Genomic DNA, 20,467 nt, shown 5'->3' with positions numbered 1-20,467 from the left:
GGCATGGTGTCACCGCACGAGCCCCTCGCGGGGCTGGCGAAGTGGAGCAGGGGACGTGCCTGGGCAGAGCGAAGCGCTCACCGAGGCGGGGACCAGAAGGGAAAGGGCAGCGGTGCCCGCGGGGTGTCACGCGCCAGGGACAGCCACAGCCACGCAGCAGGTGTGAGGGCGGGCAGCCCCACGGCCGGGCTGGCGAGGGACCCATCCGCCACGTGGACAGAGCTATGCCAGTGGGACACCGGCTGCCGCCACGCGACAGCCCCGAGAGCCGGGACTTGCCAGCTCCGTTCTGGCACCGGTTCCCTCCTCGCCCCAGCCTCAGCTCCCGACTCGGCAGCTCCCATCACACACAGAGGGGACCCAGATGCCAGCAAGAGCCACCGGGGCGTGGGATGTTGCCACCAAGCCCATGCGTGCACTGGGAGCACGTCCTTCACCCAGGCCAGTCTATGGTGAGGCATCCCAGCTACAGGAGACCACCGTCCTGCTGGAGAAGGCAGGTCCTACTGCAGGCAGCTCTCCCAGCAGGCAAACGGATGTCCGGTGGCCAGGCTCATGGGGAGGCAGCTGGGGTGCCACCGCGGCCAGGGCAGGGATGCCAGGGGCACAGCCCCAGGCCCACACACCAGAGACTGAGCAGAGCACCCTGCCCCTGCCAGGGGCTGCGCGCCCGGCACAGAGCCCACGACCACAGCCCAGCTGCCCCCCGACCCCCGCCGGGACGGGGACAGAGCCCCGGCAGCCCCGGGCAGAGGGGTGGCAGCTGCTCCTGGAGCAGACGTTTCGGTCCACCTCTGTGCCCGGTGGGCACCGGCCCCGTCCTCTGCACCACGGGCAGTGGGAGCATGGTGCAGGGCTCGTGCTGCCCACCGCGGGGCTGCCTCCGCTCCCTCCCGGCGAGGCCGAAGGCTGCCCGCACCCGCCGCCAGGCCGGAGGCACCGGACGGGCAGCTCGGCCCCGTGGCACCCCGAACCGCCCGTGCCGGGGCAGGGGCCGGCAACAGCCGCGACCCGGAACCCGAGAGCCGGGGCAGACGGCGGGCCCGTCCAGGCACAGCGGGGCCCGCAGCCCCCTCGGGCGCACCGGCACCCACCGGCTCGGCACGGCCCCGGTGCCCGGCGGACATCGCGTCCCGGGAGCCCAGGGCGGCCGGACCCCTCAGCGCCGCGGGAGGTGCTGCCCGCCCCGGGCACCCCCGGCCAGGGGCCGTGGCGGGACCGGGCCGCCCCCCCGGCCGCGGGGCGCTGCGTGCCCGCGGGCAGAGCCGCCTACCTGGGGTCAAGGTCGCGGTGGGTCCCGTCCCGTCAGCGCCGCACCTGGCGGGGGGAGAGGAGACGTCGGACGCGAGATCGGGCCGCCCCCCGCCCCAGCCCCGGCCAGGGCCGACCCCCGCGCCGCCGGCCCCGCCGCCGCTCCGCACCCGGCGCTCCGCGGCCCGGCCCAGGCCCCGGCCCCGCCGCTCCCCGCGCCGGCTCACGGCACCCCCGGGAGCGGGGCACCCCCGGGAGCGGGGCACCCCCGGGGACACCGCCCGCCCCGCGCGGGGAGCACTCCCGGGCCGGGCAGCCCCGCGCGGCCAAGGGCAGGCGGCGGCCCGGGCGCCCCGCGGCAGCCGGCGGAAGGGCGCCCGCCGGGCGCGGCACGGCCCCGCCGAGCCCGCCCCGGCCCCGCCGAGCCCCGCGGCGGGCGGCCCCCCCCCTCCTCCCCTCCCCGCTGCCGCCCCTCGCCCCGTTCCCGCCGCCCCGCCGCTCACCGGCCGCCCCCGCTGCGGGCCCCGCGCGCCCGCCGCCATCTTCCCGCCGCCGCCCGACGCACCGGCCGCGCAGGCCCCGCCCACGGCCCCGCCCCGCCCGCCCCGGTGGGCGGGGCCCGCCGTCCCGGGGCGGGGCGGGGCCGGAGCGCCGGAGCGTTCATTGGCCGCGCCGCACGCGGGGCGGGGCTCAGGGGCGGGGCCTGCGCTGCCGCGGGGTCGGGCGCGCGGGAAACCGGCATCCCCGCACCGGGGAACCCCCCCCCCCGCCTCGGGGGCCCCCTTCACCGGGCACCCCCGCACCATGGAACCGCGGCACTGGGCACCCCCCGCACCGGGGAACTCCTACACCGGGTACCCCTCGCACCGGAGAATCCCCGCACCGGGGAACTCCCCGGACCGGGCACCCCTGCACCAGGCACCCCCTGCACCGGGCACCGCTCTGTCACGGTGCACCGGGTACCGGGAATTGCCACTGCATCTCGTAGGGGACACTGCCCAGCACCGACCCTCGGGCACCGGAGCCTGTCCTTGAGCCCCGGGCAGGACGCAGCGGGTACCGGCACTGGGGCAGTCCTGGGGCCCTGTGAGAACCGGGCACTGCCCTGGCAGCAGGCACGGGGCACTGTCACTGCCCCACAGCACCGGGCACCACACCAGGAACCGCCCCGGTCTTGAGCAACCGGGCTGCACGGTGTGCCGTGACCCCACTGTGCCCACCCGCACCGGGCACCCGGCTGTGCCGCACACCGGGGACACCCTGCGCCTGGCAGCGGGCACCATCCCTGGCACTCTGCACGGAGCCCCCTCCCTACTCCCACCCTCCCATGGGCACAGTGCTCCCCCCCAGCACCCGCCCCCGGCCGTGACTGTCCCGCCCCGGCTCTGCCACCCCGCACACCCGCAGGGCCCCGGAGCCGGCGCATCCCCCCCACCCCCGCCCGGAGCACCCCTGCCCCGGTGCCGGTTGTTTCGCAGGGGCCACGCGTGGCCCCACCGGCAGCGGCGCGGCCGCCGCCCGGCTCTGCAGCACCCTGCGGCACGGCCCCGCTCCGGTCTGCCCGCGGCCCCGGCACATGGGCACACCGGCACACGGGCACACCGGCACACGGGCACACCGGCACAACGGCGCGGCTGGTGACGCGGCTGCCGGCAGCCCCGGTGTCCCGGCGGGCCGGAGCGCACCCCGGGGAGCGCCGCGTTGCCAGGACGCGCCCGGTGCCGGCGAAGCCAAGCCGTTGGGTCCCGCCCAGGGACCGCGCTCGGCGCCGCGGCCGGGCTGCAGCACTCACGGGGGGTCCGGGGACGGGGGCAGGACCCCCCAGCACCCGCGCTCGCGGTGCGGGATGCTCAGCCTCAGCTCCCGCCTGTCCCGCCGCTCGGCTCGGCCCCGGCCGCGCGGCACCACCGGGCTCATCGCCGCGGCGGAGCTGGGCACCGGCACCGGACGTGCCCGGGGGTGAGCAGGGCTCGGCCGCCCACCGTGGGGCCTGGGGCGGGAGCGCGGGCGGGGACCCTCCTCGGTCCCACGGGAGCTGCAGAGTCCCCCGTGCCGCGGCGAGCGGACGGACGAGCCGAGGAGCCGCCGTCGCAGCGGGGGCACGGTGCGGGGCTGGCGGGGGGGCACGGCCGGGCGGGAATGGAGAGGCCCTGAGGTCCCTCTGCCCACCCTACCCCCCCCCCCCCCCCCGGCAGCGCCGCGCCCCCCGGAGCTGGATCCTGGACCCCTCCGGGGACTGGTACTACTGGTGGATCAGCCTCATGGCGCTGCCCGTCCTCTACAACTGGATCGTCCTCGTCTGCAGGTGCCGGGGCGGGGGGGGCCGGGGCCGGGGGGGGGCGCGGGGCGTCCCGGCGCCCATCAGCACCGTCCCGCGCCGCAGGTCCTGCTTCCCCCGGCCTGCAGGAGCAGCGCGCGGGGCTGTGGCTCGGCCTCGACGGCCTCTGCGACGCGCTCTACCTGCTGGACATCGCCGTGCGCCTCCGCACCGGTCAGCGCGTGTGCCAGCGTGCCCTGCCGCCCCGGCCCCGCCCCGCCACACCCCTGCCACACCCCGCCACACCCCTGCCACACCCCTGCCACACCCCCACCACACCCTGCCACACCCCCGCCACACCCCCACCACACCCTGCCACACCCCCGCCACACCCCTGCCACACCCCTGCCACACCCCTGCCACACCCCCGCCACACCCCTGCCACACCCCGCCACACCCCCGCCACACCCCCGCCACACCCCTGCCACACCCCCGCCACACCCCTGCCACACCCGGCCCCGCCCCTGCCACACCCGGCCCCACGCGGCCCCCCCCCCCGCCCCCCCGCCTGCCCACGGCCGCGCACACCAACGCGCACTGACCCGTGTGCTCACACGTGTTTATGTGCACACAGAACACGTGCGCGCTGACAGCTACACGCAAAGAGCCGTGTGCCACGTGCACACGCGTGCGCGTGCCCACAGCTGCGTGCACAGACGCGCACACACACAGCGCGCGCCTGTCTGCACGGCAGACCGTGGGTACACACACACGTACACACGCACACACACGTGCACACACACGTGCACACACACGTGCACACACACACACGTGCACACACATGTGCACACACACGTGCACACACACGTGCACACACGCACACACACACGCACACACCCCCACCCTGCAGGCACGGCCATCACCCATCGGCCAGCCCGGTGCAGAGGGGTGGGACTGGGTGGGTGCTCTGGGGTCCCAGCAGCTGCCGCTGGGACCCTCAGCGCCCAGCGACGTCCCACAGGATGCCCATCCTGGGTCCCTTCCAGGAGAGCCAGGCCCAGGAACCCCCCTGCACCAGGCACCCACCTGGTCCTCCACCACCAACCTCCTCCTGGCACAGGGAAACCCTGAACCCCCAGCCCATCACACCCCAGTTCACCCCCCCACCTTGCTGGGAGACCTCCCCGGTGCCAGCGTGTCCCCCCGCCAAGGACCCCAGCAGCGATCTGGGTCCTGACCGGCTGCCCCCCAGGTTTCCTGGAGGATGGCATCCTGGTGCGGGACCATGGCCGGATCCGGCAGCGCTACCTGCACTCGCTGTCCTTCCCCTGGGACGTGGCCGCGGTGCTGCCCACCGACCTGCTCTACCTGCGCCTGGGGCTGGGGGTGCCAGCGGTTCGTGCCAACCGCTGCCTGCGGGCGCCACGACTCTTCGAGGCCTTTGACCGCCGGGAGACGCGCACGGCCCACCCCAACGCCTTCCGTGTCGCCAAGCTGATGCTCTACGTCTTCATTGCCATCCACTGGTACGGCTGCCTCTACTTCGCCCTCTCAGCCCGGCTGGGCCTGGGCACCGACGCCTGGGTCTGCCCCAACGCCAGCCGCCCCGGCTTCGGCCACCCGCTGCGGCAGTACCTCCACAGCTTCTACTTCTCCACCCTCATCCTCGCCACCGTGGGTGACACGCCGGAGCCCCAGCGCGAGGAGGAGTTCCTCTTTGTCACCGCCGGCTTCCTCCTGGCCGTGCTGGGCTTCGCCACCATCACGGGCAGCATCAGCTCCGTCATCTCCAACAGGAACGCAGCCGATGCCGCCTTCTACCCCCGACCCCGAGCCGGTGCGGCGCTACCTGCGGGTGCAAGGCGTGGGCAGGCAGCTGACACGGCGGGTGGCCCGCTGGCACCAGCACCTGCGGGCACAGCAGAAGCTGCCGGCAGAGCGGGCGGTGCTGCGGCACCTGCCGCGGGGGTTGCGGGCTGAGGTGGTGGCCAGTGTCCATCTCCCGGCTCTGCGCCGCGTCGGCCTCTTCCAGAGCTGGGAGCGCGACGTGCTGCAGCAGCTGGTGCTGCGGCTGCGGCCCCAGGTCTTCGGCCCCGGCGAGTTCGTCTGCCGCAGGGGCGACGTGGGGCGTGAGATGTACTTCGTGCGTGAGGGGCGGCTGGCCGTGGTGGCGGAGGATGGCATCACGCAGCTCGCCGTCCTGGGCGAGGGGCTCTACTTCGGGGAGATCAGCCTCATCAACATCAAAGGTGACGCCCCCCGGCCCCGCCATGGCCCACCGCGGTCCCCTCGGCCCCCTAGCCTCACCGCGGCCCCCCACTTCCCAGGGAACACCTCGGGGAACCGGCGCACCGCCAACATCATGAGCATCGGCTACTCGGACCTCTTCTGCCTCTCCAAGGAGGACCTGGCAGAGGTGCTGGCCGAGTTCCCCAGCGCCCGGGCCGCGATGGAGGCCAAGGGCCGCGAGCTCCTGCTGCGCATGGGCAAGCTGGACGTGCTCGCCGAGGCGGCAGCGGCGGCAGCGGAGGAGGAGGCCGAGCGCCGGGTGCAGGCGCTGGAGACGGCCCTGGAGGGGCTGCAGACACAGGCAGCCCGTCTGCTGGCCCAGCTGGAGTCCAGCGCCTTCAAGCTGGCCCTGCGAGTCGAGCGCCTCGAGGGGCAGCTCCAGCGGGGGCATGTCGGGGGAGCGGGTCCTGCGGGGGAAGCGGGTCCTGCCAGGGGAATGGGTCGTGCCAGGGAAATGGGTCCTGTGGGGAAAGCGAGTCCTGTCAGGGGAGCGGGTCCTGCCAGGGGAGCGGGTCCTGCCAGGGGAATGGGTCCTGCCAGGGGAGCGGGTCCTGCCAGGGGAATGGGTCCTGCCAGGGGAGCGGGTCCGGCCAGGGGAGTGGGTCCCACCAGGGCACAAGCTTCTGGCGGGGTGCAGGATCCCCCGAGGGCACAGGGTCGCACGGGGGTTCAGGGTCCCCTTCGGGCACAGGGTCCCAGAGGGGTCCAGGGTCCCCTCAGAGCACGAGGTCTCCCCGGGGCACAGGGTCCCGCGGGGCGGGCAGGACCCCGGCGCTGAGGGTCACCGGTCGTCCCCGGTGGGATCGCAGCGACTACAGCTGCTGGGGGACCGGGACCGCCGTTGCTAGGCAACAGTGACAGCCGTTGTTCGTGAACCGGGACCGCCTGTAGCAGCGACGGGACGGAACGGGGACGGGGATCGGGACAAGGATTGGGACAAGAATGGGGCAGGGACCGGGACCGGGATGGGGACAGGGAAGGGGCAGGGGCAGGGGCAGGGCAGGACCCGGGCAGGGTGAGGGTGGGCAGAGGCGGACCCCGGGCGGCGTCGGGGCGGGGGCGGCGCGGGGTGCCGGGGGCTCCCGGAAAAGCGGCGGCGGCGGCAACCGGGCGGAGGCGGCCGGGCCGGAGCGGGGGCGGCCCGAGGAGGGGTCGAACTGGAGCCGGGGGACAGCTCGGGACCCCCAGCCCCGGTGCCGCCCCCAGGGGCATCCTCAGGGGCAGCGGCCACGGGCGCCGGCACCGCCGCCCAGTGGCCGCCGCCCGGTGGCTCCCGCCTGGTGCTCCAGGAACGCTCCAGGGCGCGGCCGTGCGAACGCCCCCGGCGAGCACCGTGCGAGCCCCCGAAGCCCCCCGACCCCGCCGGCTCCGGCTCCCGCTGCAGCCCGGTCCCAGCGGCCCGCCGCTCCTGCTCCCGCTGTCCCCCGTGCCCACCGCCGTGCGCCCCCGCCAGCCCCGTCCCCTCCATCCCCCCGCTCCCGCTGCATCCCCCCGCGAACTTCCCAGCCTCCCCCCGCTCCCCCCGCTCCCCGCTGCCGCCCCCCGCCCCCGGCCCGCCCCGCGCCGAGCGCCGCCCCCGCTCACTCTCCCGGCGGCTCCGGAGCGGAGCGGAGCCTCCTCCGGTGCCGCCGCCGGGGCGGGCGCGATGGGCGCGGGGCGGCTCTGACGGCGGCTCCGCCGGCGCCATGGACCCGCGGCGCCTCAACGAGTCGCTGCAGGAGCTGCTCTGCCGCCCCGGGAACGGCTCCGGCTCCGCCGCCGGCACCGGCACCGGCTCCGCCGGCAACGGCTCCGCCTGCGACCTGCTCCGCAGGGGCCTCCGCGGGCCCCCGGCACCCAAAGGTGAGACACGGAGGGGACGGAGGGGACCCCCCGCTGTCCCGCCGTGCGCCCCCGCGCACCCCGCCCGCCCGCCGCGGCTCGTCCCGCCGCGCCCGCCTGCCCGATGCGCCCCGGTGCCCCTCAGCCGCCTGCCCGGTCCACCCTGCTGCACCCCGCCGTGTCGCCTCCCGCGCGTGCGGTGCACCCCGGTGCCCCCCGTCTGCCTGCCCGGTCCGTCCCGGCGCACCCCGCCGTGCACCCCGTCCGTTCACCCCGTTGCGCACCCCGGTGCTCTCTGTCTGGGTGCCCGGTGCGCCCCCGGCCCCCCGCACCGGGCTCGGCACGCCGTGCCAGCCGCGCTCCGCAGCCGCGGTCGCCGGTCCCGGCGGCGATGTCCCCCGGGCTGGCGGCTCGGCGGCCCCGGTGCCGGCTCCCGGGGCAGAGAGCGGGCAGCGGGACCGGCGTGGCGGGGGGCTGCCCGGGGTCCGAGCCGGGCTCAGCCCCGGCGGGAGGCGGCGGGCAGATGGAGGGGGACCCTGGCATAGCCCCGTGGGGTGCAGCCACTGCCCACCCCGCGCCCCCGCCCCGCTGCCGGCAGCCGGGACCCCCACCCTGCTCCAGCGCGCCCGGCCGGCGCTCTGCGGGCAGCGGGCTGCTTGGCTCCCGGGGACGGGCAGCCCCGGCCACGTCCCAGGGCTGCCAGGGGAGCAGGGGCTCGGGCACCGGGCTCGCTCTGCCCTGCAAGGGCAGAGGCCCAGGGGCGGCCGCGGACACCCGCGTCCTGCCCGCACGGCTGAGGGCTCGGCCTCGGGGTCGGGCAGGACAGGACCAGCACCGTGGCTCCACCAGGGCCAAGTCGGGGGGCAACCAGGGCATCCCGGCCCCGCAACTGCCACTCTGGCAGCCGCACAGAGGGAACGCGGGCACCAGGCTGCCAGCTCCCCGCTGAGCCCACTGAATGTGGCTGGAGCCAGACAGAGCCCAGGTGCCAGGACTGTGGCCAGTGAGGCCGCCCGCCCTTGCCAGGGTGCCGGTATGGTGCCCGCATGGCAGCCCATGGCCCTGCCGCCCGCAGACCTGGACCTGACGGTGCGCGTCCTGCTCTACGCGCTGATCTTCGTGCTGAGCGTCTGCGGGAACGCCCTGGTCGTGGCCGTGCTGCTCCTGAACCGCCGCCTGCGCACCGTCACCAACTCCTTCCTGCTCTCCCTGGCGCTCAGCGACCTCATGCTGGCACTGTGCTGCATGCCCTTCACCCTCGTCCCCAACCTCATGGGCACCTTCATCTTCGGAGAGGCCGTCTGCAAGCTCATGGCCTACCTCATGGGTACGAGGGGGTGTGGGGGCCTGGGGAGGGCCGTGCCACGCTGTGCGGCGGGTGCTGACCCTCGCTGCCCACAGGCGTCTCCGTCTCGGTCTCCACCTTCAGCCTGGTGGCCATCGCCATCGAGCGCTACAGTGCCATCTGCAACCCGCTGCAGTCCCGCGTCTGGCAGACGCGCTCGCACGCCTGCCGGGTCATCGCCAGCACCTGGCTCTTCTCGGCGCTGCTCATGCTGCCCTACGCCGTCTACAGCACCACGCGTGCCGTGCCCGCCCGCGGTGCCCGCCTGCCCGTCAGCCAGTGCACCCACGACTGGCCCAGCGAGCACGTCCGGCAGGCCTGGTGGGTTGACCCTGGGGCCCCCGCCCAGCCCCGGGACCCTGGCGCAAGGAGGGACGCGGCGCGGCTGCCAGCCCCGCTGTTGCGGCCGGGCTGGCAGGAGGCCACCGACCGACAGGTGACACATCCTCCAGGTACGTCCTGCTGCTCCTCATCCTCTTCTTCATCCCGGGCGTGGTGATGATCGTGGCATACGGGCTCATCTCCCGCGAGCTGTACCGAGGGATCCGCTTCGAGCTGGACATCAAGGGTGAGGCTGCAGGTGAGGGCCGGGCTGGCGCGGGGCAGGGCTGGGGGCACCACTCGGCCCTGCACTCGCGTGACCCCCCCTGGGCAGAAACCCCTGCCCCGGGATAAGGGGCAGGGCAGACCCCCTGCCCTGGGTACCCACAGCCAGGCTGTTCCCTGGGGATCCCTCCCTGCGCAGGGCCCCGTGCCACGTCCTGCCCCAACACCCCACTGCATCCCAGGCCTGGGGGGCGACGCAGGTGCCCGCAGTGCAGCGGCGGTGACTGCGTCCCCCCCGCCCCACAGCCCAGCGCACTGGCAGCGGGGAGCCGGCACCCACCTGCGACGAGGGGGACGGCTGCTACCTGCAGCTGTCGCGGCCGGGCGGCGCGCTGGAGCTGCGGGCACTGGGCGCAGCCGGGGCACAGCAGGACCGGGCGCGCATCAACAGCTCGGAGGCGAAGCTGGTGGCCAAGCGGCGTGTGATCCGCATGCTGGTGGTCATCGTGGCCATGTTCTTCCTCTGCTGGCTGCCCATCTTCACCGCCAACACCTGGCGCGCCTTCGCCCCACGGGCGGCCCAGCGGGCGCTCTCGGGGACCCCCATCTCCTTCATCCACCTCCTCTCCTACACCTCCGCCTGTGCCAACCCTCTCATCTACTGCTTCATGAACCGCCGCTTCCGCAAGGCCTTCCTGGCCACCTGCGCCGGCTGCCGCCGCGCCTGCCCGCGCCGCCCGCTCGAGGAGGAGGTGGCCAATGCCAACGCCTCGCTCTCCAAGTTCAGCTACACCACCGTCAGCAGCCTCGGACCCCCCTGAGCCACCCACCGCGGCCCCTGCCGCCCCCCGGGCTCTGCCTGCGCCCCCAGTCTGCCCCCGGCACTCGCCGTGCCTGGCACAGCTCAGCGCACCCCCAGCCTCCGGGACCCCCGTGCCCCCCTCTGCCCACCTGCCCCAGAGCCACACCAGCCCCGCGCACACCCCCGGCACCCCCAGCTCTATGCGCCGGGCTGGGGGTGACCCAGCTCCACGTGCCGCCGTGCCCAGGCTGGGTTGGGGGTGAGGAGCCGGGGCAGGGGGTCCCTCGGCGCCTGGCAGCCTGGGGTCTCCCCCCTCTGCTCCCCAGCTCCGGCCGCAATAAACTCGCCCTGCGCCCACCTGCGCTGCTGCTTCCCGCCGCGCTCGGCCCGACCTGAGCTGGCACCGGGGGGTCCGCGGAGCCGGAGCTGGGCGGGACGGGGCCCACGGGGCACGGGCCCCTCTGCTGCGGCATCCCTGGAGCCCCGGGGCAGCGGCCGGTGCAACCGACGGGAATGGTGGGTCTGTGCCCGGGGCAGGGGACAGCCGTGTCTGGGACAGCCCTGCTGGGCTCCGCACCCGCCGCAGCACGGTGCTGGGACGGTACTGGGATGGCACGGCACAGCACCGGCACGGCCGCCGCTTGGCACAGGAAAACACTGGCACCGGTGCGGCACAGGGCGACGCACACCGTCCCCAGGGAGACCCCACAGCTGCACGCAGACACGCGCACGGCTGCCCGCGCGGATCGCACCCACCCGTGGGCACACACGCACTGCACACGCACACGGCGGCGCTCGCGCGTGCGGCTGGGCACGTTTTCACAGCCGGGCACGTTCACACGCGGGTACAGAGACACAGCGCATACCTGCACACCCTCCTGTGCCACGCACACCCCTGTGCCACGCACACCCCTGTGCCATGCACACCCCTGTGCCACGCACACCCCCCTGTGCCACGCACACACATGCACACAGCCCTCCCCCACGCTCACACCTGCCCACACTCACGCCTGCCGGTGCACGGGCACACGTGCGCACACACACACGTGCAGCAGGCACCTGCACACGCGCACGGGCACACGTGCGCGCACACGTGCACACACACCCCCCCGCGGGCTGCCCCGGGCAGGGGCTGCAGGAGCCGCCATGGGGGCAGCGGCCCCGCCCAGCGGGGCAGGACTGGGGGAGGGGGGGGGGAACCATCGCCTGCGGGGGGGGGGGGACGACGACGACGGGTGTGGAACTCCATTTCCCACAATGCACCGGTGGGACTCCATCTCCCACAATGCCCCGGGGACTCCATCTCCCATAATGCCCCGGGGGACTCCATCTCCCACAATGCCCCGGGGGACTCTATCTCCCACAATGCCCCGAGGGACCCTCCCATCTCCCGCAATGCCCCTGAGGAACTCCATCTCCCATAATGCCCCGGGGTATGCCGTCTCCCACAAATGCCCCGGGGGACTCCATCTCCCATAATTCCCCGGGAGACTCCAGCTCCCACAATGCCCGGGGGCGGCAGCCAAAGGCTCCGCCCTCACTCGCTGTGTCCCGCCCCCCCGCCCGGCCCCGCCCCCGCCGCTCTCGCGCTCCCGCCCCGCCCCCGCGGCGGAGGCGTCGTTCGGCCATGGCGGCGCGGGCGCGGGGCTGCGGCCCGGCCCCGCCGCTCTCGCTGCCGCTGCCGCTGGCCCTGGCCCTGGCCCTGGCGCTGCCGCTGTCGCTGCCGGCGGGGTCGCTCCCTGCCGGGGCGGAGCCGCGCTGGGGCTGGCGGAACGTGTCGTGCCCCGTGTGCCGCCTGCTCTTCGGGGCGCTGGACCTGGCGCTGCAGGTGCGCACCGAGGCGGCGCCGGGAACCGGGGCGGGAGGGGACGGGGCCGGGGACGGGCTGGAATGGAGCCAGCCGGGACAGCGACGGGAGGGGCTGGAGACGGGGACGGGACCGGGACGGGGACGGGAGCGGGCACAGGCTGTCATGGGACGGGGACAGGACGGGACGGGGACGGGGACAGGACAGGGAGGGGACCGGGACGGGGACGGGGACGGGACCGGGACGGGGACGGGGGCGGGCACGGGCTGTCACGGGCCGGGGCCAGCGCCAGGACGGGCTGGAGGCGGGAGCTGGGACGGGAACGGGCCGGGACCTCGTGACGGGGCCGGACAGGCTGGCGCACGCCGCGGCTTGTGACGGGCACGGGACCAGGACGGGAACGGGGCCGGGCCGGGCCGGCGGCTCTTCCGCGAGGGACGGGGACAGGCGGGCGCGGGGGCGGGACGGGCCCCGGGGCCTCCCCCTCCCCCCTCCGAAAGGGGAACCGGGCCCGGGGCCCGGGGGCGGTGCGGGTGCCCCCGCCGCGGGGCTCGGCGCCGTCCCGGGGAGCCGCAGCCGCCCAGCGGGTGCCCGTCCCGCAGCTGGAGCCCAACGTGGCGCGCGTGGGGCGCGTGGCGGCGCGGCTGTGCCAGGACCTGCGGCTGGCACGGCCCGAGGTGTGCCGCCAGGCCGTGCAGCTCTTCCAGCGGGACGTGGTGTCGGCGTGGGCGCGCTCCGTGCTGCGGCCCGGCGAGGCCTGCGGGCTGCTGCTGGGCCCGCGCTGCGGCCGCTGGGACATCTACGGCGACTGGAACGTCTCGCTGCCCGCCACCCCCAAGCCACCGGTGCGGCCCCCGGAGCCCCCGCCGCCCGGAGCCCCCGTCGCCCGCCTCCTCTTCCTCACCGACCTGCACTGGGACCGCCGCTACGTGCCGGGCAGCGAGGCCGCCTGCCCCGACCCGCTCTGCTGCCGCGGTGCCGCCCGTCCCGGCCCCGGCGGCGCCGGTTTCTGGGGCGAGTACGGCAAGTGCGACCTGCCGCTGCACACCATCGAGGCGCTGCTGGCCCAGCTGCCCGGCGCGGGCGCCTTCGCCGCCGCGTACTGGACGGGCGACATCCCGGCACACGACGTCTGGCAGCAGAGCCGCCAGGACCAGCTGCTGGCCCTGCGCACCGTCACCGGGCTGCTGCGCCGGCACCTGGGCGCCCTGCCCGTCTACCCGGCTGTGGGCAACCATGAGGCCACCCCTGTCAACGCCTTCCCACCGCCATATGTGCACGGCAACCAGTCCTCCGCCTGGCTCTACGATGCCATGGCTCAGGCCTGGCAGGACTGGCTGCCCGCCCCAGCGCTGCAGACCCTCCGGTGGGGGCAGCTGCTGGGCACAGGGCTGCGGGCTGGGAGGGCAAGGGGGGCTGTGGGCTAACAGGGGCTCAGGGGCGGCTCAGGGCTGGGAGGGCACAGAGTGGTCTCCATACTGGGGAGGAAGGGGTGCCCTGGGCTCGTGGCTGGCAGGGGTGCGGGGTGCAATGGGGGGGCTCCAGGCTCAGGGGGTGCTGGGGCAGGTGGGAGCGGGGGGGGCCGGGGATGGGGGCAGTGAGGGGCAGGGGCAGGCAGCGCTCAGCCGCCCGTCCCCGCAGGGCTGCTGGTTTCTACACGGTGCAGGTCTGGCCCGGGCTGCGCCTCGTCTCCCTCAACATGAACTTCTGCTCCCAGGCCAACTTCTGGCTCCTCATCAACTCCACGGACCCCGCGGGGCAGCTGCAGTGGCTGGTGGGGGTCCTGACAGCTGCCGAGCAGGCGGGGGAGAAGGTGAGGGTGCGGGGGTGGCACTGGATGGGATGGGGGAGGGATCTCGGGCACTCCCCAGCCCCCCCGTCCTCCGCTGCCTCGTAGGTGCACATCATCGGGCACATCCCGCCGGCCCACTGCCTGCGCAGCTGGAGCTGGAACTACTACCGCATCGTCAGCAGGTCAGCCCCACGGCCCCCGCCCCGCGCACCGGCCCCCCGCCGCACCGCCTGGCCCGCGGCCGCAGTGGCGTGGGAGGGGATGGGGGACACGGTGCCATACCGGAGCGTTTGGGTTCAGGAGCCCGACGCTGCCCATGCCAGGCAGGGCTGCACTGAAGCCTGTGCACCACGGGACGGGCAGCACGGCCGGGCCGGGGTTGGAGGAGGCGCCAACAGCCCTCACCCCTGTCCTGGCGCAGGTTTGAGGGCACCATCGCGGCTCAGTTCTTCGGGCACACGCACGTAGACGAGTTCGAGATGTTCTACGACGAGGAGACGCTGACGCGCCCCGTCTCCGTCGCTTTCGTGGCCCCCAGCGTCACCACCTACATCAACCTCAACCCCGGTGCGCCCCGACCCCCGCCCCGCCGCAGCCCACCCCTCCGGCTGCGGTTCCGCTGCCCCTGACCCACCCGTGTGCCCGCAGGCTACCGTGTCTATGAGGTGGACGGCGCCTACCCCGGCAGCTCCCACGCCGTGCTGGACCACGAGACCTTCATCCTCAACCTCACAGAGGCCAACATGCCAGGGGCAGAGCCGCGCTGGCAGCGCCTCTACCGCGCCCGCGAGGCCTACGGGCTGCCCAGCGCCTTCCCCGCCGACTGGGACCGGCTCATCCGCCGCTTCCAGGATGACGAGCGCCTCTTCCAGCGCTTCTGGTTCCTCTTCCACAAGGGCCACCCGCCCCGCGAGCCCTGCCTGGCCGCCTGCAAGGCGGCACTGCTCTGCGCCCTGCGCACTGGCCGCTCCGCCGACCCCAGCCTCTGCCAGCCCCTGCGCCCGGCGCTGCCCTTCCCACGCATCCAGGCGCTCTGGCGGCAGCGGCGGCTCTGCTGACGGTGGGGGGATTGGCCCCGGGGACGAAGGTGGTGCCCGGGTTCGGCAGGGGCCAAGGCAGGTCCGTGCCCATCCCTACCTGCCCCGCGGCACAATAAAGGTGTGACGGACCCAGCGGCTCGTGCCCAGGGCTGCGCCAGGGGCAGGCAGCCATGCTCCTTGTCCATGTCCTCCTGCTCGGCGTGGTGCCGCAGGGAGGGGCCAGGCCGGGCTGGTGGAATGGGTTTATTAATTATTTAGTACGACACAGATCTTCGTTACAGCAGGAGTGGCAGCTCCGGAGCCGGTGGCCCCGGGGAGCGCCATGCCGCAGGTTAGACCGCATGCATCGGGACAGGGCGGACCCCGCGCCCCCGCCACGCCGGCACCATCGTCCCCATGGGGCGGCGAGGGACTCGCCCTGGCACGTGGGGCAGGACCCCCAACCCACCACCCCAGGGCGTGGCCAGAGGGGCAGAGCCACAGAGGGGCACTGCACCTGGCACACAGCCCCGGCACAGGAGCGTGCCCGCAGCCCCTCGCACGCACGTGCAGGTGGCTCTGTGCACGGGGATGCCCCCTGGCGTGGGCTCACCCCCCACCGGCGCAGCCCCCTGGCACTGCAGCCCCCTCCGTCCCGTCCCCCCATCCCGTCCCGGGGGCGCCGGGTGGGGAAGGGGTCTTGGTCGCTCCCCGCCTGTCCCGGCTCATGGCGTCTGGGCCCCCCCCAGGCGCTTGGGCTTGAGGCTGCCCAGGAGGGTCTGCACGCCCCTGCGGACGGAGGAGCCCACCCGGCGGGCCACCGAGTCGGCGGGCGGCGCGGGCAGGCAGGAGCTGGAGGCCTGGGGCCGGGCGTCCAGGCACTTCTGGTAGCGCAGCTGGGGAGGGGGGAGGTCAGCAGCAGGGAGGGGGTGGCGGGCCGGGGAGGGGGCAGCGGGGCTGGGGGCACACACTCACCATGCAGGCGGCCTGCAGCGCCTCGCTCAGCCCCGCGGCGTTGGGCTCGCACCAGACCATGTGGCAGCGGAAGGCGCCGGGCGCGCTGGCCATGATGAAGGCGAAGGAGCGCACGTCCCGGCCCACCCCCATGAAGGACAGGAACCGCACGCGGCACTCGCACAGCACCGCCTCCGTCTGCGGGGACGCGGCCGGGGGTCACCGCCGTGCGCTGTGCCACGGGGACGGGGCACCGCGGGGCCGGACCCACCTGCTCGTTGGTGATGGTGAGCGTGGCAGGCGCCACGTTGACCACGATGGGGGTCCAGTGCTCCTTGCTGCCGGTGGCCAGCGCCGCCTCCAGCGCCGCGTTGATGACGTCCATGCCTGGGGATGGGCAGGGGCCTCAGGGGTGCCTCGCGGTGGGTGGGCAGGAGGGGGGCCAGGGCGAGTGCCCCCAGTCACCCCCCAGAGCCTCCCGGTGCCGCCCATGCCCCGTGCTCACCCACGGGCTTGGCGACGGGCACGCAGCCCAGGTAGAACACCGGGAACTTCTGCACCACCTCGCTCTTGGGTGCCGGGAACTCCACTGTGGCACAGGGCAGGGTCAACCCTGCTCCAACGCCACAGCACCCAACACCCAGCCCCACACCCCCACCACACCCCAACCATCGCCCAACGCCCGGCCCCGCACCCCCACCACACCCCAACCATCGCCCAACGCCCAGCCCCGCACCCCCACCGCACCCCAACCATCGCCCAACGCCCAGCCCCGCACCCCCACCGCACCCCAACCATCGCCCAACGACTGGCCCCGCACCGCCACCGCACCCCAACCATTGCCCAACACCCAACGCCCAGCCTCCACCCCATCCCCCAACTGCCATCCCTGCCCCCGAGTGCCCCCCCTCCCCCAGCACAGACAGCCCCCGGACACCCCAATCCCCCCTGACCCCGTACCCTGGAAGGGGATCTCCACCAGCCTGGAGGAGTCCATGGAGAGGCCGTTCGCCAGTGCCCGGGCGCTTCGTCGCTCCACCATGATCTGAGGAGAGCGCGGGGGCACCGGCCCCCCCCCCAGCCGTCACACCGTGGCCCCCAGCCCCTGCTCCCCACACCCCACGGCGACCTGGGGACAGGGCTACGGACATGGGGACATGGAGGGTCTCACCCAGGAACAGACCTCGGGGGGGTTGTGGGGGGTCTGGGGGGGGCTCACCAGGGGTTCTGGGGGGGCTCACCTGGGAGCAGACCTCATGCAGGCTGGTGGCGATGTTCTTGGCGGGGCTCTCGCAGCGGAAGACGTGGCACTTGAGCATCTGCGTCAGCTGGTCCCGGGCCACGTAGGCAAAGTCCCTGCAGGGAGGGGCTGCGCTCAGGACCCCCCCCTGCCCAGCCACCCCAGCCCCCCACACTCCCCACCCTGAGTGCCTCCACCACCAGCCCGGTGCAGGACGGGACTGGGAGCACCGCTGCGGGGCGGGATGCCGTACCTCTCCCTGCGTCCCCGGCCAGCGCAGCAGGAGAGAGCCAGAGAGCGGAATTAGTGGGGCGGGGGGCTCACGCATCCCCCCGGCCCCCGCCACATGGGTGCCCCTGCACCCACACCGTGCCATGCCCAGCTTGAGAGCCCCACCTTCCCTGGTACTGCTGCGCGGGGCTCACCCTCACACCGTGGGTGAACTGGACCCCTGGCCCCACACCCCACCTGCACGAGACCCCACGTGCACCGGACCCGCACACCCTGCGGCACCCGACACCCCCCGACCCCATCCCTGCAGGAGGGGACCCTGCCCCACGCCCACTCCCCCCGCCTGCACAGACCCCACGCAGCCCCCGCAGGTCCCCCCTGAGCCCCCACCGGCGCATCGCTGCGGCCCCACCTGCCGCTGTCGCGCCCCACGCCCCAGACGCGGATGGCGGCCACGGGCTGCGCGTGCAGCAGGGCCTGATCCTGCGGGTCCACCAGCTTCAGCGTCTGGCTCTCCAGCACCAGCAGCATCGCCCGGCCCTGGCGGGAGCTGTGTCAGAGTGGGCCGGGGCTCACCGGGGGCTGTGGGTGGGGGCGCAGGGCACGGGGGCACTCACCTCCCCCCACGTGCCAGGGGGGCCGCGCTGGTGCAGCGAGAGCTGGCGGATGCAGTTGTTGACGGCGATGCTGCTCCGGCCGGGTGCCAGCTCGTCCTCGCTCATCTCCACCCAGCCCAGCGACCGCACGGCGAAGCGCTGCGGGGGGGACGGCGTGGGGCACCTGCGGCGCCACTGCGGGGACCCCAGCCGGCCATCCACCCCCACGTGCCCCCGGTCCTCGGGGCAGGAGGGACCCTGCAGCGGGGGCACCGCGCACCCCAGACCCAGCCAAGCCCCTTCCCACGGTGGCGACGGTGGCACCGCCACCGCCAGGGCTGGGCTGCAAAACCGAGGTGGGGGTCCCAGCCACCCCCCGGCACCAGGGTGAACCCCAGACCCCGGTGGGGGCCCTGCAGCTGAGCCCCGAGCCTACCTTGGAGCCTGGCTTGTCCTCCTCGGCCAGCGCAGCGCTGCAAGAGCGAGGGGGCCGTCACCGGCTGCTGCCCCCCAGGAACCAGGGGGGAGACCCCCAGCACAGGGCCCAGCTCCAGCCCCACACCGAACCCACGCGGCCCCCTCCTGCTGCCCGCTCCCCAGGGTCCCACCGCCCCGTGGGGCCCAGGTGCAGCCCCGCATCCCCCCCATGCCCCCCCCTCACCCCACACCCGGCGAGGCCAGGCCTGGCGACGGCGGCTCCGTGTCCTGCGCGCCAGGGTCATCGTCCGCCTCCTCTGCCACGGGGTCCTGGGGAGGCAGCGGGGGGCTGGCGGGGGCCAGGCGCTGGGGGGTGCTGCCCCCCCCAGCTGCCCGCGCCCCCTCTCACCTTCCAGAAGTCGCCCTCGCCGAAGCGCTCAGCCGGGGCGAAGCCCGTCCAGGCGAGCTGTGGGGAGAGCGGGGCCGGCTCAGGGCAGGGCGGGGGGCAGCCCCACGGCCCCGCGCCCCACGGCCCCGCGCCCCACGGCCGGGACTCACCGGCGGCTCCTCGGAGGGGGTGTCGGCCGGGGAGGCGGGGGCCGAGCCGCGGGCCAGCCCCGAGGGGGGCTCCCACTGCGTGGTGCCGGTGGGGATGTGCCAGTAGTAGGTGCCCGAGGTGTCCTGCACCCGCATCCATCCCGCAGGCAGGTCCGAGTCCGTCTCGAAGGAGTTGCGGGTCCAGAAGGAGTCTGGGGCGGGGGGGGAGGGGGTGTCGGTCAGAGCCGGGCGCCGCGGGGACGGGCCCCTCCGGGCAGCCCCGGCACGGCACGACGCTGCCCCCCACACAGCGCCCCCCGACCGGGCACCGCGCCGGCCCGGCGAGGTGAGGACCCTCCCCCGCCCCGCCCCCGGGAGGGCTCCGGGCCCCCCCACCGCCGCGAGAAGGGGGCTCCCACGTCGCCACGAGGCCCGGCGGGACGCGGCCCCCGCGCAGCCCCACGGCCGCTCCGGACCCCCGGGGCCGGGCGGCGCCGCGGCCCCCCGCGCCCCCGCCGCGCTGCGCGGGGCCCCGCCGCGGCCCTACCTGGGCGCGGGTCCAGCAGGACGATGGCCACGAAGTAGTCGGCGCTGCACATGGTGCCCCCGCCCCATGCCGGGGGTCGTGCCGGCTGCCGGCCAGAGCGCAGCCTGCAGCCCCCGCGGCCCCGCCCGTGGGGCGCCGCGGGGCCGGTCCCGCCGCAGCCCCGCGCCCCCAGCCCCCGCCGCGGGGCCGGGACCCCCCGGACCGGCACCGACCCCCCGCCGCCCCGGCCCCGCGGCAGCCCCGGCCCCGCGGCGGGTGGGGGGGGCGGCCCGGCCCCCGGCCCCGCGGCAGCGCTCACCTGCGGCCGGGCTGGACCGGGCGTTTCCCCGGCAACGGCTGACGGCAGCGGGGCCGCGGGATGCGCCGGCGGGACCGGGATGCGCGGGGGCGGGGACGGGCGCGGGGAAGGGGGAGGGCAGGGATGGGGGGGACAGACGGCTGGGGAGCGGGGGAGGACACGGAGGGGCCAGGCAGGGACGGGGGCACACACGGATGGGGCGCGGACGGGGGGCGGGGATGGGGAGCAGGGAGAGGCGGCGCAGGAGGGGGGGTACGAGGATGGAGGAGCAGGCAGGGGGTGCAGGAAGGGGGGGACGCAAGGATGGGCACGGGGCGGCAGGGATGAGGAGCAGGGGGCGACACAAGGATGGGACTTGGGGGGCAGGTACGGTCACGGGAAGGTCAGGGATGAGGGGTGCAGGGGGGGACAAGGATGGAGGAGCAGGGGGCATGGATGGGGTGCAGGGATGGGGGGACACAAGAACAGGGCACAGGGGGTGACAACAGGCATGGGCAGGTGGGAACAGGGTGGGGGGCAGCGATGTTGGGTGCAGGGGTTGCGGGGACAGTGGGAGCACAGGGATGGGGACACAGGGAGTGCAGGGAACAGCACAGTCCACAGGGATGTGTTGGGCAGACAGGGGGCAGGGGCACCGAGGACAGGGAAGGGACACTGCCAGGCATGGAGACGGGGAACTGGGGACACGGGGGGACCTGCGGCCTGGGGAGGGCACTGG

The 20,467-nt window shown here is 75.2% G+C and overlaps 4 protein-coding genes across 4 annotated transcripts; 3 read left to right on the top strand and 1 right to left on the bottom strand.

The window, feature by feature from the left end:
* The first annotated feature begins 2,055 nt into the window (after positions 1-2,055).
* On the top strand, positions 2,056-6,645 carry CNGA4 (cyclic nucleotide gated channel subunit alpha 4). Its single transcript, XM_086630641.1, is given in 8 exon segments — positions 2,056-2,235; positions 3,447-3,556; positions 3,635-3,644; positions 3,646-3,742; positions 4,761-5,329; positions 5,331-5,757; positions 5,836-6,184; positions 6,489-6,645. Coding segments are annotated over 8 exon segments (1,899 nt in total).
* An 837-nt stretch (positions 6,646-7,482) lies between these two features.
* Positions 7,483-10,330, top strand: CCKBR (cholecystokinin B receptor). Its single transcript, XM_086630681.1, has 5 exons — positions 7,483-7,639; positions 8,694-8,945; positions 9,020-9,284; positions 9,416-9,543; positions 9,816-10,330. The coding sequence occupies exons 1-5, from the start codon at positions 7,483-7,485 to the stop codon at positions 10,328-10,330; spliced, it is 1,317 nt and encodes a 438-aa protein (XP_086486807.1).
* A 1,608-nt stretch (positions 10,331-11,938) lies between these two features.
* SMPD1 (sphingomyelin phosphodiesterase 1) lies at positions 11,939-14,968 on the top strand. Its single transcript, XM_086630678.1, has 6 exons — positions 11,939-12,139; positions 12,721-13,484; positions 13,760-13,931; positions 14,016-14,092; positions 14,332-14,477; positions 14,559-14,968. The coding sequence occupies exons 1-6, from the start codon at positions 11,939-11,941 to the stop codon at positions 14,966-14,968; spliced, it is 1,770 nt and encodes a 589-aa protein (XP_086486804.1).
* A 686-nt stretch (positions 14,969-15,654) lies between these two features.
* Positions 15,655-19,075, bottom strand: APBB1 (amyloid beta precursor protein binding family B member 1). The gene is made up of 13 exons (XM_086630640.1): positions 18,926-19,075; positions 18,777-18,833; positions 18,612-18,697; positions 18,387-18,423; positions 17,972-18,208; positions 17,767-17,894; positions 17,377-17,382; positions 17,125-17,239; positions 16,844-16,928; positions 16,389-16,472; positions 16,155-16,270; positions 15,905-16,081; positions 15,655-15,825 (listed from the first exon to the last, which is right to left on the bottom strand). The coding sequence occupies exons 1-13, from the start codon at positions 19,058-19,060 to the stop codon at positions 15,655-15,657; spliced, it is 1,434 nt and encodes a 477-aa protein (XP_086486766.1). The 5' UTR covers positions 19,061-19,075.
* Between the last annotated feature and the right edge of the window lie 1,392 nt (positions 19,076-20,467).

Source organism: Tauraco erythrolophus, unplaced genomic scaffold, assembly GCF_009769465.1.
Source record: "Tauraco erythrolophus isolate bTauEry1 unplaced genomic scaffold, bTauEry1.pri scaffold_45_arrow_ctg1, whole genome shotgun sequence".
NCBI classification, from domain to species: Eukaryota; Metazoa; Chordata; class Aves; order Musophagiformes; family Musophagidae; genus Tauraco; species Tauraco erythrolophus.
The sequence above is the reverse complement of the archived record's forward strand: the minus strand, read 5'-3'. Positions and strand labels throughout refer to the sequence as shown.

Bases quoted from the DNA above. Each gene is read 5' to 3' on its own strand.
- CCKBR (XM_086630681.1), top strand. From the start codon at position 7,483: ATGGACCCGCGGCGCCTCAACGAGTCGCTGCAGGAGCTGCTCTGCCGC. The intron at 7,640-8,693 runs GTGAGACACGGA...TGCCGCCCGCAG, and splicing joins CGGGCCCCCGGCACCCAAAG to ACCTGGACCTGACGGTGCGC. The intron at 9,285-9,415 runs GTGGGTTGACCC...CACATCCTCCAG, and splicing joins GAGCACGTCCGGCAGGCCTG to GTACGTCCTGCTGCTCCTCA.
- SMPD1 (XM_086630678.1), top strand. From the start codon at position 11,939: ATGGCGGCGCGGGCGCGGGGCTGCGGCCCGGCCCCGCCGCTCTCGCTG. The intron at 13,932-14,015 runs GTGAGGGTGCGG...GCTGCCTCGTAG, and splicing joins CCGAGCAGGCGGGGGAGAAG to GTGCACATCATCGGGCACAT. The intron at 14,093-14,331 runs GTCAGCCCCACG...GTCCTGGCGCAG, and splicing joins TACTACCGCATCGTCAGCAG to GTTTGAGGGCACCATCGCGG.
- APBB1 (XM_086630640.1), bottom strand. From the start codon at position 19,060: ATGCGGGTGCAGGACACCTCGGGCACCTACTACTGGCACATCCCCACC. The intron at 17,895-17,971 runs GTGAGTGCCCCC...AGCTCCCGCCAG, and splicing joins CCCCTGGCACGTGGGGGGAG to GGCCGGGCGATGCTGCTGGT. The intron at 15,826-15,904 runs GTGAGTGTGTGC...CCCCCTCCCCAG, and splicing joins CGCTGCAGGCCGCCTGCATG to CTGCGCTACCAGAAGTGCCT.